The sequence below is a fragment of the Sparus aurata genome, chromosome 6 (genome assembly GCF_900880675.1).
Source record: "Sparus aurata chromosome 6, fSpaAur1.1, whole genome shotgun sequence".
In the NCBI taxonomy this organism is placed as follows: Eukaryota; Metazoa; Chordata; class Actinopteri; order Spariformes; family Sparidae; genus Sparus; species Sparus aurata.
In genome coordinates this window covers 24265540-24280867 of record NC_044192.1, presented here as the reverse complement: position 1 = coordinate 24280867, position 15328 = coordinate 24265540, and the positions used below count along the sequence as shown (strand labels likewise).

At 40.6% G+C, this 15328-nt stretch overlaps 1 protein-coding gene across 14 annotated transcripts in view; it reads left to right on the top strand.

The window, feature by feature from the left end:
• tfeb (transcription factor EB) overlaps positions 1-15328 on the top strand; it is a 37246-nt gene that overhangs the window by 10865 nt on the left and 11053 nt on the right. For 4 of the 14 annotated variants that reach the window (XM_030420811.1, XM_030420808.1, XM_030420810.1 and 1 more), the window contains exons 1-5: positions 2985-3185; positions 6314-6405; positions 11285-11366; positions 12127-12231; positions 12590-12769. In XM_030420811.1, the coding sequence (XP_030276671.1) occupies positions 11301-11366; positions 12127-12231; positions 12590-12769 (351 nt within the window). In that variant the 5' untranslated portion in view covers positions 2985-3185; positions 6314-6405; positions 11285-11300. The other 10 variants (XM_030420805.1, XM_030420804.1, XM_030420806.1 and 7 more) reach the window with 10 other exon arrangements.

The following is a 15328-nucleotide window of genomic DNA, read 5'->3' as shown; positions in this document are numbered from 1 at the left end:
ACAAAGCTGTCTTGGTCAATGGTTTCTCCTCCTACACATACGCCTTATGATTTGCCTGACGCGACAGGATCACAGCTTTCCCAACCAATGAGCTTTGGGCCTGGAGGGGTCCTGCCCCGGGACCAAAATAGCACAGTAAATACACTGCGTTCACTATGAGAACTGGAGCTGGCCCACTGTTGACTGCTTTGTGTACAAACAAGGGATGCTTGTCAGCCAGGCACTGCTGAACCACGCTGGTCTGTGTTCTCCTCTGTTGTGATAGGCACAACTAGCTGAGTGGCACTTTGATACCAGTGTTTGTGTCTCTGTATTCAGGGATACAGGATGGCGGGCATATAATACACATCAAGATGGAAGAAAGGCATGAGATGGAGTAAAACTAAGATGGCTATGCTTCTCACCAAAACCACAACTCATGTCACACACAGAGGATGCATCGAACGAACAACTGCACATAATGGACACAGTGCATTTGGCCTTGGCAGTATGTTTACATGGACATACTGTATGTGTGACAAACTGAGGCGGATGCAGATTGATTTGCTGATTGATTTTAAAGCTGGTCACTCTGTATTGTTGTTTAATGAGTTGAGCTCACAGTAAGTTTTAATAGGGACAGATTACATCAGTGATACAGTGATAGACCCACTTTTCATGGTCAAAAACAGTAGGAGCAACTTCTTAAAGAGGTTAACAGATGACAACTTTTTTAATGTCTCAATTATTTTATCTGAAATATTCCTCCTTATTTTGGACCTGTACTGTACATGTACAACATCTCCACATGTTCAAATATTCTGCTAATATGCATGATATCACCACTAGGAGGCTAATGGGTCTGTCAGCAAGCAGTTGTCTTCATGTCTCTTAAGTTTGTTGTCTGTTGTTGGAGAAATGTCTCTGTGTGTATCTCTCTGATAGAGAATGTCGAGACACTAATCTGTGTTTGTTTGTCTGTTTTTGTTTGTGCATGCATAAAAATGAGTGTATAAGCCTGACGAAGAGGAGAGGCTTGAGTGATTAACAGAGTGACTACTGTTTCTTGTGAACAACAACTGTCATAGAAAGTTTATTTTTAAATTGAACTCACTAGTCTGTCAGCTCAATAGAGTCCTGCAGCCCTGCTTTAGATACAAAGTATAGTTTTTTAAAGTACTTTTCATCATTAATTGTCAAAAGGATCATTGCGATATGCCTTTGATCTTGTTCTAATATACAGAGACAAATGTAGTTTATGAGTAAGATTTCTTGTTACTGATTCATCTCCGTGTTTGGGAAGGTTAATTTTAAAAATGAATTCATAAAATGATTTGGTTACTAATTATGTGATAAAAAATGTAGTTAGTGACATAATCCAAGTATCGCAATGTTGAAGTAATGTAACTATCTACTTTCAGTCACTTCTGGATTACTTCAGCACTGGACATAAACACATAAAGAACAGAAAATATCCATCGCATGAATTTTAATTAGTCTTAATAACGAAAAATAATATAATTCATTATTTAAAAGTGTAACCCTGTTAATAATCCCTGTTTTACTGAATGTATCTGTAATCTAATGCCATCATTTTTTTCTGTTACTTTACTGAAATACAGTTCCCGTTTCTGTTTTGTTTTTGTGAGAAAAAAAAAATGATGATGATTATGTAATCTGTTTTATGTATTCTGGTTCTCTCCAAGCTTGTTCATCTCAGTGATTCATGACATTTCATCCAGTGGTGTATCCATCTGGGATATTCTGTATTGTTTCAGTCGTTTGAATGTTCTAAAAGCATCACAGTTAATCAGGAGTGTCACTGTGACTTTTACAAAATGTATTAAGATCTATTTGAGTCAGTCATGAGCTGTCGGCTGTGATTCAGGGCTCTGTGGTCGCCTCACCTGTGCATGTTTTTCAAAATGCCACCAGTTTGGGATTTTTCTTCGCGTAATTCCTACACCCATTTAATAACCTCTTAAGAATGCAGTGGCCATAGCTTTCCGTAAATGAGAACAACTGTAGTGTTATGGAATGATGATGTATACGTTTTTAATAAATGGACACACGTTATCTATGACAACAGATATGATGTTGTTTCCTGTACTCACGGTTGTGTATAGTAGAGCTGCAATGACTTATTGATCATTTAGTCAACTATTTTTTTTGAAGTATTTTTTTGGCTTTAATGATAGGACAGCTCAGAGATGACAGGAAACCAGCTGAGAGGGGGGGGAGTGACATGCAGCAAATGGCCACGGGTCGGACTTGAAACCCGGGCCGCTGTAGTGAGGAAAGGGGCCTCTGCAAGTGGGACGCCCGCTCTACCGACTGAGCTAATGGGCGCCCCCAGTCAACTATTTTAATAATAATTGACCATTCAGTCATTTTTCAAGCAAAAATGTCAAATCTTTGGTGGTTCCTGCTTCTTGTGTCTAAGGATTTGTTGCTTTTCTTTGTCATTTAGGACAGTATATGAGGAGTCTTTGGGTTTGGGACAATGTTTTGACATGTTATGGACTAAAAGATTAATCCTGAAAATAACTGGCAGATTAATTGACAGTGAAAATGATAGTTATAGCCTTAGTGTACACTATAATCTAGTTATCTGTTGTGTTGCCATCTAAGCAGACAGGTTTGTGACAGGGCGACTGTGTGTGGGAGTGCGTTTAAAGAAGTAAATGTGCTGATTCACCACCACATAACTAAAAACACAGTGACCTTGCAGGGGAAAAAGGAATTGCTTCCAGGGCTTATGGGTGTTTAAGCACGCACATGTGTAGGTGTCGCTGTGTGTAAATGATATACACCGCTTTAGGACTGAAGGGGGAGTTCCACATTAGAGCAAAAGAGAGCAAGAGTGAGACGGGTCTACTGGACACAGGGCTCTCGTTGTTGTTACCCCAGACTGGGGCATTCAGGCTAATTTGGGGGAAGAGGAGGAGAGTGGGAGGAGGAGGAATAGGAAGCTGAACTGGTGGTTAGAGCAAGGGAGGTAAGTGACTAATAGTGAGTGTCACTCAGCTTACTGTAACAGTGGAAGGAGGAGTGGCGTCACAGCCGGTGAACCGGCACATGAAGGCAGTCGTTGGTCGGGTCCGGCAAGTAAACTGTCTCTGTCAGTGAGTGTGTTGTTAGCACGTGGAGAAGAGGATTTCTCTTGGATACACTATGTTGTCTTTGGGATAGTTGGAGAGTTACTGGTAAGAATCTAGAATTCATATATACTGCACTAGTGTTACTCCCTGCCTGGCTGTTGGATATGATGCTGTCAATCTGAGCTCTGTTCATGCTGATCAAACTGAGGCTATCTGAAGAGTTTTTGTTTAAAGTGTATATAGTAACTTGCAGATCCTCAAGTAGATGGCATTGCAGCAACGGAGGCAGCATTGGTTAAATACAGTCAACAGTGACCTTTTTGTTAAATACTACTTTTTGACCTTTTCAAGAACAGAAACAGGATATGATCTAGACTCATCAATGCATTATTTAGCAATGTAATATTTGTATTTTACATGGAGGCAAAATGTCAGATTGATATGAAATGAAAGAATCTACATGAAATACAACAGTTCTCTATGTTTCCTATGTGCCAAAACGCATCAATTTAAGAAGTAATAATGGAAAACTGAGATGTGTTTGGAGCTCTTTTGTAAGTTAGGAGTGCTGCTATCAGCTGATAGCACTGCACCTGCCACAACCGGTTGACTGTACTGATCCGAGTGTGTATACCTGCATGTGCAAATGTCACTGTTAGTAAATGTCCTGTAAGTGACTTGTATGTGCACCCCATGGCCTTCTATGTGTCTAACCAGTCTGGTTAGACAGGGAATAGACCTACTGACTCCTCACTGGGCAAAATTTACTAATGATACTAAGATTACTAGGATTTAGGATATTTAGGATGTGTGTGCATGATTAGTTAAGTAGTCGATGAAACTTTTCCAACCTCACTAGTCAGCACCAAAAATAGTTTTTGGTTATTATTATTATTATTTCAAGTTCATCTGCTCAAGTACTACACTTAAATACAATTTTGAGCTGCTTGTACTTTACTTGAGTATTTCCATTTTTACCAGAATATTACTTATATCCAATACTTTACTCAAGTGCTATTCGTAAATACAAACAAATAAATTACATATTGACATCAGTATCATGTCTTTGTTCACTAATGTTAACAACAGCCATAATTCTGCCTAGTTTTCAGTGTTTTCTTACTTATAGACGAGTAAACAAGTCTTCAACTGATATAAGTTGTGTCTGCCCTATAATTTAAAACCTTTAAGTATTGTCCAAGATGTGGCTGTCGAAATCAAAACATTACAAGGCAAAGATTTAGGCCTCAGTCAGTCTAAGAAATGGTGGTATGACAAACAGCTTTTGTTCTTTCCCTGGGGTTCCTGCAGAGGAAGTTGCTTCACCGCTGACAAAACAAGGAGTTGTGAAAACTGATGGAAGGAAAGGGGAAGTGGTGCACGTTGGTTATAATTGATGATGGCTGGTCGAATGTCTTTCCTGAATCTCATTGTGTTGTACATTGATTAGATATTGCTCAAAGTGTTAGTGCTGATAGCCTATTGTTGTTCCTATATTGCTAATTTCACATCACCCGCTTCTCTATGATCTTGGAGCAAGTGAAGTTTTCTCAGTTGTATTTGTTTAGCAATGAGTTACAACAAAATAATCCTGTTACACTTCTCACTGAGAGACCATACTGTTGTCTAGTTTACAGTAACCCAACATTCAAGCATGTGCCCAGAGTGGTGAGTGAGAACTGCCTTTTATCAGACAGAAATCTGTCCGGTGCAGACCCGGGCTCTAGGTGGGTGGCTACCATTCTTGTCAGTACAGGCGCGGCTGCATTCTGGATAAGCTGGGGAGTCTTATTGGGCAGCATGATAGAAGGGAATTGCATAAACCCAGCTTGGAACTAACAAAAGTTTGGACAAATTTTGGAGACAGGATGTCCCTGATTTTTGAAGTGTTACGCAGGTGAAAGAAGGCAGTCCTTGAAATTAGTCTTATGAGTTAAAGGACACATCCAGCACAGTGAACTGAGTTGGCAGATTACCTCTGTCTGGACAAGGGTCTCTCTTGGTCAGCTATATATAGACTGTGTTTGGAAGGTGTCAGGCATTGTGATTCACACACAATGTTGATGAGTTGTGGTGATTCATTCATATGACCTTCAGAAAGTTGGTTGCTGAGCAGAAACGTTGATGGTAATTCATGTCAGAGGGTTTTTATAGATACAGTGTGCCTTTACTTACTGCCTGTGAATGACACTCCTCTGTAGCTTACATTTACTGATCATCTGAGGACACAGATCATATCGGAGCAAATGTCGTAAGGGCTGTGTGATATTAGAAAATCTGACATTGCAATATTATGGTTTTCTGTGATATAAGCATATTGTGATATAAAAAATAATACAGAAATCTTCACAAGAAAACCTTAAAATGCTCAATAGAGGCTATGCACGTGATGTCACGGTGGGCAGAAGTCACCATGGTTACAACCACTTAGTGGCAGGAAGACTAATGATTGGTAACATTGTTAATATTTAGAGCTGAGCTGATTTAATTTGCCTTGCCACTTGACATTGTACGTTCCACAATGTGACTGTTGCGTATGTGCACATCGCAGTGTCAGTGCTGAAATGTCATCTTGTGCAGTCCTGGTTCGCAGCATCCAGCCCTTCACCTCGACCATGCTAAAACTCATAACACAAGGAAAAGTGTGCTGTGTTATGATCTCTATAATTCAGTGGGATGATCGGTATTTGTATTACAGAAACCCTCCAAAAAATAATTCTTAAAATGAAGTAAACTTTATTTCTTTGCCCTCAAAACTTTTCTCATTTGAAAAATGTGATTTACTGTATGAAGAAAAACAACTGAACTGAATCAAAGGTGTCTCCTGCAACAGAATCACGGAATAATGCCTTGAAACCATTGAGAATTTTGTCTCTCCACACCACTGACTGCGTGTTTACACTCAGGTCTAACATGGTCTATTGCCTTCTTTACTTCCGCCGTGGAAATTCTCTTTTCTGAGTTCTTCAGTGTGTGTTGCACACCTGCTGCTTCACCCACTTGAACACTCCACTGCCTCCTCTGTTGCTGCTCCAGACATCAGTCACAGTCACATACTTAATATTGCCGCCATTCATTCCATTTGTTCATCTGTGCTGTGTGACATTTTATAACCAATCATCTTTTTTTCTTTGTCTTCCTTTGTTTTTGTCTGTGTTTGTCTGTTCATGTTTCCTTTCACATCTCCATCGCCTCTCTTCATCTCTCTCTGCCCCATGACCTCCACCTTGCAGATTGCCATCCACTTTCTCCAGCGTCCAGGCATGTAGTCAGCCGCATAAGCAGAGCATAATCCTCCTTGTGAACTCTTTTTCCTCTCAAACAGGTAACTGGAATCTGTTTATTCATGTCACTGTCTCTGTCTTAAAAGTCCATCTGTGTATTGTCGGTAAAAACCCACCTATTCAGTGACTGTGGTGCTTTTCCTGCATTAATACAGCAGCCAATGAAATGACTTGAATAAAAATGAGATCTACTCTGGTGTTCATACACAGACCCTGTATCCTGTAACAAAAACAATCTGTTGTGACTGGTGCAAATGTGAGCTGGTAAAGGAAGTTTTTTAATACCAGTCCTGACTGTTTGAAAATGATCTGACTGTCCGTCCAGAATAGTTCGGTGTGTTCTGTCCCCAAGAGATACAGCTGTTTGTGTGTGTGTGTGTTGCAGCAAAGAGGAAGGGGTATGGGCCCCATACTTGCCATGCCAGCCACAGTCACATAATCCCACCAGCTATACTCATGGAGTGCGTGTGTTGGCAGTGGTTTAGGAATATTGATACTGTAGGTCTGTTTACATGTTATGAAAGAGTGTTTTCAAAAGGCGTAGATGCAGTAATGCATGTGCACACTTTATATTTACATTGTTTATGTGCATGTCCCCCCTCTCACTCGCCTGGAAATACACATACATAAAACAAAAAAAGATAGAAACACAGCACAGCTCAGGGGAACAGGGTGTTCCTGAAAAGGAGAACAGAGAGCAGGGGGGTTATTTTAGTCATTAGAGCAGGCAGACAGATAGCTTAATGCGGAAAGGGCGTGTGTGTGTTTGTGTGAAATGCGCATGTGTTGTTGCAGTGATGGAAAGGCTGGTGAAGTGCACAGTAGAGTGTCACATTTGGAACCTTCATCATGATACTGTCAGGAAGTTGGACAAGGCAGTTAAGACCTCAAACCTTTCATACAAAGTTAGCAGTGGTTACACAAAGACTACAAAAGGATTTTACTGAACCAAGAATGACTTGAACTGAGTTATCCCTTTCATATGTGAGTGTGAGGGTTTCCTGAACACTCCTTCTAATGTGTGTGTGTGTCCCAGGGCAGGACCTGGCCTTATTAAACTCATTTGTGTGACCTTGAAGGATTTTTTTCTCATCTAATTCACTGTGCAGAACTGCTGTAATTCTAAAACAGGAATGAAATGTATTTTTGTTCCTGATGTGTCTGTAAATTGTCTTTGAGTTTTGTTAAGCAGCTGTGGCTGCAAACGTGTGGATGCACACGTGCTTTGTCATGAGCGAGCATTGAGATGTGTGTGTGTGTGTGTGTGTGTGTGTGTGTTCATGTGCACACTTTCTTGGCATTGCACAGTCAATTCTAAAAATAAACACTCCACAAATTAACACCATGTCTCTGAGCACAGGTGCCATTGCCCCACACTGCCCCCAAGTGTGTGTGTGTGAGTGTGTGTGCGTGTGTGCGTGTTAGATGTGTATGTTTTACACTTTGCATATTTGTATCTAAGGCTGTCATCACAGTGTGCCCAGAATGTTTAATCTGTCGATTTTTTGCACACCTCTGTGTATGGTGTGCTTAGAGTTGGCATATATGATTGTGACTAATCTGTGGCACAATCCAGAGATTGACCCCTGACTCCAGCTTCCTCCGCTCTGCATCCTCCCACTGACTGTCAGTGTTTGAAGTGAAGATGCTGTGACATCACAGAGCTGGACACACAATGGCCACTGTGTGCTCATACTGCGTCACAGATGCCTGCCTACCCCAGTGGATGCCAGGCAATGGGAAGGCCCATGTGGGAGATCATGCTGCCTGGTAGCAGTGTGTCACCATATGATATCAGGAAGTGATATCCTGACTGTGTGTGTGCTACAGGATGTATATATTATGTACAATGAGTTAGTCACGGTTGGAAGCTATATGATACATAGTTAGCATGAGTTGTAAAGTTGGGTAGTGTTATGTAAACATTGCAGCGGCTACATCATAAGCAGTTCACTTTAGCAAAACTGTTGGACTGTGATCTTAGCTTTCATATATTCTGAAGCAAAGCTGATCCGTTTGAAACCTCTTTATACTTAAACATATCTGAAAAGAGTAGATTCAAACCTGTATCAGATAGCCAAACTGTGCCGGTGCAATATATGTGCACCCCCCTACAAAGAGCAAATAACACTGTGGACGGGTTTTATGTGTTGTTAATGTTTCAGTGCTGATTAAGGTGGGGTATTGTTTAAAAAGTTACAATACCAGCACCGATACCAGTAACCTTAAAGGTGCTATATCTAAGAATTAAAAAAAAATATTAACAGAATCTGAAGAAATAACAGTTTTGACATTATGGAGTCCATGTGTCATGTTGTAGAGATATGTATTATAAACCAAAATATTTTTCTTCATTAAAAGGGCTCTATGTAGCATTTTGTGGCCAGTTAGATCTATTTTATTTTATCACTTTCTTATTGGCTGTGTGTGAGCAGGTTGTAATGTTAGAGACTTTCCCTGTCTCTCTTTGTTGTCCATGCCAGCCTGTAGATGATTTGTTTAAGTAGCTTCATGCTGCTGGACTGTGGATTTCTTTGTGAATGACTGGGGTTGGATTTTCCATGACAGTCCAAAGAATGTGACTTTATGCACGTTCTTCAGTGCTGACAGAGAGAGCAGCAGTCACTGAGGTTAATTTAGAAATGGAATCTGCTAACATAAACGACCAAATGGCTGCCAGCACAACACAGAAATGCAACAGAGCCCCTTTGAAATTAGAATTATACCCCAAAGGTCTGTTCTTTCTGTCCCGCACACGTGCCTGTCTCTCGACCCCTCTAAGCACAGAGCACACGTCCTCCTCTGAGCCGGCATTCCTACCTTGCCGATTGAGTTTAGAGATGAGATTGTCAGACTCTATAAATAAACTGCAGCATTACACTGCTGTGTGTGTGTGTGTGTGTGTGTGTGTTTGTCACTGTGAATGAGCACCTTAAAAGAGACAACCATCAGTAGTTGTGAAAGCTGTTCCGATAGCATCTGTGGTTGTGACCCTGCTGTGATTAGTGCTTGATGATATAGGTATTTTTGGGGTTCTTTGGAGTCAGCTGGTCCTTGAGTCTAAGTTCTACATATTTGTATTGTAATGTGCCTGTTTCATTGCGCTTCTCTGCATGGGTGTGTGTTTTTCATGTGGGCCATCCAATGGGCACAAAGCGGGCAGTGTGTGCCCCCTCGGGTGCTGAAATGTACACTTCGGACAACAGGCGGCTTCAGTCCTCAATAGGAGCTGCCCTTCTTATTGTACCTCACGCACAATGAGCTTTTCTCTCGCTCTCTGTCTTTCTCTCTGTGTCTTTCTCTCTTTATGACCATATACAGACAGTGATTCTGATGAGAGACTGGAAGAATCGGATTCTGATTGGTCTTTTAGAGCTGGTCACTGTTTCTCTGTATCTAGTTGTCTCACATCAGCACACATCAGAATAGAGTAGACACCTGGGCCTTGGCGGGTTTCATCACACCTTTGTGGGTCCAGACAAGCTTAGTCATTTTGGGATGATCACAAGTCATTGCAGGAGGGGAACTACCAGTCTTGGGACTCCCCACCAAGAGCGTGCATGTATGTTTGTGACTGTGTATATGCGTGCAAAAAGAGAGGAGGAGGTGTTGTGAAGGGTTTATGGGTGTTCCCCATGGTTCTTCTGCTCACATGATCACCCAAGAACAACAAGACCACATGACTCCCACAAGATCTCTCCGGCATTATCAAGGAAGTACCTCATTATTCAGAGTTGGGCTGAGAGCATTACTGCTAACTTCCTTCATCCAGTGACCTCTTTTAACCATTAGAACAGATGTGACACCACTTAATGGATAGAGTGTATATAGATGTTGGAGCCTTGAGATGCAGTTTGTTTTGCTTTGGTTTGACGTACACAACAGGCAGCACAATCATATCCCATTGGTGTTCTCATTTAGAACTAAATTACATTGTAAAGCTCAGTTTCTGTGACCTATTTATACCAAATTAACTACATCTCTCCTATTGTCCGATAAAATAGCCTGATGTCATTAAAATGTATTCTTGATCTCAAGTGAGGTGAACCGTGTGCAGCAGTTTTTTTGTTATGATCATGTCCTTGAGCCAAAAGAGCTAAATATGAGAGAGCAAAACAAAGTCAAACAACAAACATTCTATAATCAAATCAAATAAGAGTAAAGAGAATGGCTTTGTATAAAAATTGTTTTAAAGAGTTTACCAGCAGATAAAATGCAATCATACCACAAACCCTGTAAATATTCACTTATAAGAATATGTTTTTGAGAGGGATTTAGAAGAGGATGAGGAACCTGACAGTCTGATCGCTTTGGGGAGGTTGCGATACCATAGAGCAGAAAAGGCCTGGTCACCCTTGGGAATGCAATACATTTAAGGGTAACCATTATTGATTTTTGGTAAACATATAGTTAATCGGACTGAAGTTAACAGTTATTTCACTTTTAATAAACAATGAAATGATCCATAAACTGATGTAGCTGATGTTTATTAACACTACGTCAGTGATTAATACTGTGTAGTTCATCTATAAACATTATTTGTCAGACCTTTATAAAATGATGTTTATAAATGATAAATATTTGGTAACTAAAGTTTAATTAAATAGAATGTATTGAAGTGTTGATTAGTGTTACCCATTAAAGAAGCACCAAAAACAAAAATTATGCACAATATTTAGATGAGCGATAGGGACATGAAAAGCCATCTGGTCTATTTTTCATACTTACAATAAAGACATTGCATGAGCACCACTGCACATCCGTTCAGACAGCCTGATTCACTCTGGTGGCCTCACACAGACAGAAAGAGAAACTGTAGCAGTGGGTGCTCAAAGGCATATACGTTTAGTAAACAAGATTAGGAGTCTTACAACCTGTCTTTGAACAAGTTGTAAAAAGACTGTGTGCCTTTTGATTCAGGAGGAACGTAGGGTGCATGACAGTGAAGGACACAGTTGGCCCAGCAGTGCATCAAGATAAAGATTTGAGGCATACCTGTACAGTAAGTGAATGTTGAAAACATGCTTGTTTGCTGCCTGACTCAGAGTAAGATGATGTTTCATCTCTTTGCTGATCACAATAGGTCCATCATGGTTTTTAGCAAACCTTAAATGGCCATAGCAGTGTCATAATTGGCATGAACAGAGGTTTTCTTTTGTGATTTTTATCTTGAAATGAGAATGCCCAAACTACAGTTGAGAAACCATGTCACTTCAAAGAAACACTAAACAAAAGTAACACATGAGTATAACGTAAAAAGCAGCTAACCACAAAGACGACACAGCTCAGTTAACATGTAAAAAAAAGTGCATCACAACATAGCACACTTCCCCTTCTCCTCTCACATCTCTCTTCCTATCACTCACACAGTACACTCATTAACAACTACACATTGAATCAGGCTTCTTTACAGAAAGACTCTATCAATTCAGCCCTTGAAAGCCACTGTTACTTAGGAATCGCCACAGACATGTGATCGAAGGTATTACCTTTTGAAGCAATGTTGTGAAACTTGAACAGAAATGCAATTGTTAAAAAAAATATATACAAACTGTAGATTTGTCTTTGGGTGTCGTGTGTGTGTGTCTGTCCTGAAGGGTTTCCATATCTGTTTATACCTACTTACTTTCCTGACATCTCATAATCAATGTTCTTCTCTTTTTTTCCTAAATAAAGTTATCCTGTACACTAGGATTCAAAATGAGGGGATAACTCCCTCTCTGTTTTCACCACGTTTGTGTCCCTTCCTGTCTCCTCCGCAGCTTCCTCTACCTCTCGGGCTGGACTGCGCTGCACTGACGTCGGCTCGCCCTCCCCTGCCCCCTCGCCCCCCAGCAATGGCCTCACGCATCGGGCTGCGGATGCAGGTACAACACAACTGCCCTCCATTGTTCATGCACAGGGATTCATTAGCGATAGATATCAAAGTGGTTCTGTGTTGTTGATAAGGTGGATACTTAAGGTCAATGTCAAGAGCATTAAAGAGCGTCTACATGAAGCAACAATTTTTCCACCGGTGCTTGTGTTTACTGTACATACTTTTCTTACAGGGTGATTTTATAGATGTGCATCACCGTTTGTGATCTGTTAACAAGCTGCCCGCTGTTAATTTCCAGTCTCGATAAAGCAGAAAGCCAAAAGCAGCATCGCCCATCACAGCTAGTTTATAGGTGAGAATGCTTGAATGAACATTACGGTGATGTGTCTTTTTGTTTGTGTGTCCAGCTGATGCGAGACCAGCTGCAGCAAGAGGAGCAGCGTGAGAGGCAGCAGCAGCTACAGCAGCAGCAGAATGCAGCCCTGCAGTACATGCAGCATCGCATGGCTGGGCCACCGGCACCCACCCCGGCCATCAGCACCCCACAGCATTACCAAAGTATGCAGGTCCCTGTGGAGGTTCTCAAGGTCAGTAGAGCTGCAACAGATAACCATGTTGATGATCTATTAATATCTTTTTCTTATCAAATCAATTGCTCATTTATCCAATAAAAAGTCAGATAACGTCCAGGTCAGTGTGTGAAAACAAGTTGAGCTTTTGATTATGACTGATAGATAAGGATTGAAGATGGCTTATTTAGGAGTATTTTGGCATGAAAGGAAAAATAACTTGGGGAAGCTGCGGTTTGATCCTTTGTTCAATGAACCAGAATCTCTCCATCCTTCTGCAAGTTCTATTTTTTTAGACTTGGATCATGACCAAGTGCTAAACAGATCTCAAAGAATAGACCGGCGAAAGAGAGATGTTTGAAGAGGACAGGGGGCTGAGAAGAAGCAGCAGCGTGGTCGGTACTACACCAGGCCTCTCCCAGCAGCACTGCCGCAACGGGGGAAATCAGGGATCAGATCTTAAAAAACTCAGAGAGAGAAAAAATGCGGTGGAGCAGCAAGCAGGTGGGGAGACAGAAGAAGAGGAGGAGGAGGACAGGCAGATAAGAGAGGCTTGACATGTATTGCGATAGGACAGACAGGAGCGATGTAGATAGTCTGAGTCGGACAGGGACAGATAACACCTGAGTGACATTTTGCCCGATTCCTAAGATGCTTGTGTTTGTCCTTATCTTTAATGCTGTGTGTTTGTGTGTCGTTTGTGCAACACGCCATGTGCGTGTTCGTGTTGTTCGTGTTATGGTATTTCGACCTGTCAATCTTTACAGGTTGTATGCACTGTGAGGCAATTTGCTGTATCGGTTTACTCTGGGTGTGTGTGTGTGTGCATGTGTGTGTGTGTGTGTGTGTGTGTGCGTGCGTGTGTGTGTGTGTGTGTGTGCGTGTGTGTGTGTGTGTGCGCGTGTGTGTGTGTGTTTAGAGCTGTCATACCTCCTGCACTGTGTTTCTTAGGAGTTCATCTGTGCTGACAGAGTCTGATAGCTCACACAGTTGTGACTTGCTCATGAGACCCAGACACGCTGGAAGTTGACAGATCACCATGTATATTTATCCAAAGTATCAAGATTTGCTTAAGAAGACATGTGAACACAGAATAGCAAGATGTTGTAAAAACATGTATTTATTGAACAGTTTCTGGTTGGTTTCATATAAACCTGGTGTTGGATATAAAACGGAGAGGGGGTGTTGGAGGACTGAGTAGTTGAGTCTCTCTCTGGAGTAATGGGGAGCAGGCCTGCTCTCTACTGAGCTTTCCTCTTTGATGTGAAGGAATGAGGCCAGCCCGTTGCTCTATGTGGCCACACCAGAGGATTTAGTGTGGCTTTACTCCTGCAGGCATAACTACTGAATTAATGCTCCTGTGTCCTAATGCCATCACAGTGTTGTGGGACAGGGATAATGGGGTGTATGTCTGAAGCACAAACTGCATGTTCAGTGTTTTTAAAGTTAGTTTGAAACCAGGCTGAGACATTCTACATATTTATGTATTGATTAAAATGGAATTTGTATGATAACCCTGCGTGTTAATGCATGGGAATGGAAGTATAATTGATTTTTTTTGTTTTTGAATAAATGTACTACAGTGGATTTGCAGGGACTGCATGACAAAAAACGTTGCTGTCTTTGTTTGCTTACAATTACAGCTGCACCCCTTTAAGCTCATGCAAGTGCATCTTTTAAGTAATATCAAGCATAAAGTTTGTTTCTACAGCCACACATGGCACTCATTATGATGCACGTATATCCCTTTGTAATCTTTTTGATAAGCACTCATGAATGTTCGCAGTGACTTCCAACAGTAATCATAACTCATAACGATACAGATGTTTACAGTGCATTTTAAACATACTTGAAATGTGTTATAGTGTACCTATGGTTATCAGCCATTATAATTTCAGAACACTTGTACAATAATAATATCACACTATAAAGCATTTTATAATGACTCATAATGTCAAGTATCAATACTAATTGCTGGTCACCCACTATTTTTGCAAGGATCATAGCATATTAAAATTCTCATAGTTGTAAAACATAATCATTTTATAACCCATTATAATCACTGTTGAATTGCATTCTAATATGCCACAGTGTAAATTGTAAGTGCCCTTTGGGTGCTTTAAGTAAAGTCATGAAATCCCTGTGTTATAGGTAGATGTAAGTGGTCACTGTTTGCTTTAAGTGATAAAAACAAGATCAAATTTATACAAGAACAGGACACAAAACTTGGGAAAATGTATTTTATTTGACTAGTAGTAACATACAATGAATGGATTACCGCTAATCCATTATAATCCAGTATAATTAATGAGTAATCCACCACACTAATGTTTGAATTGCATTATAGACATAAGTGTAAGTATAAGTTGATATTATTATTGTAAATCATTATGAATAATCATGAGTGCTTACAACTTTGATCATACAGCGCTATAGGTGCATTATAAGACACTCCAAGTATGTTCAGAAAGTGTCACCCTTATATAACTGCAGCTTTTACTCACTTTATTCACTTATAAATGGCAGATTGTTTCTACACAACAGTGAATTTCAACTATAGAGCCTTTATATGACGTG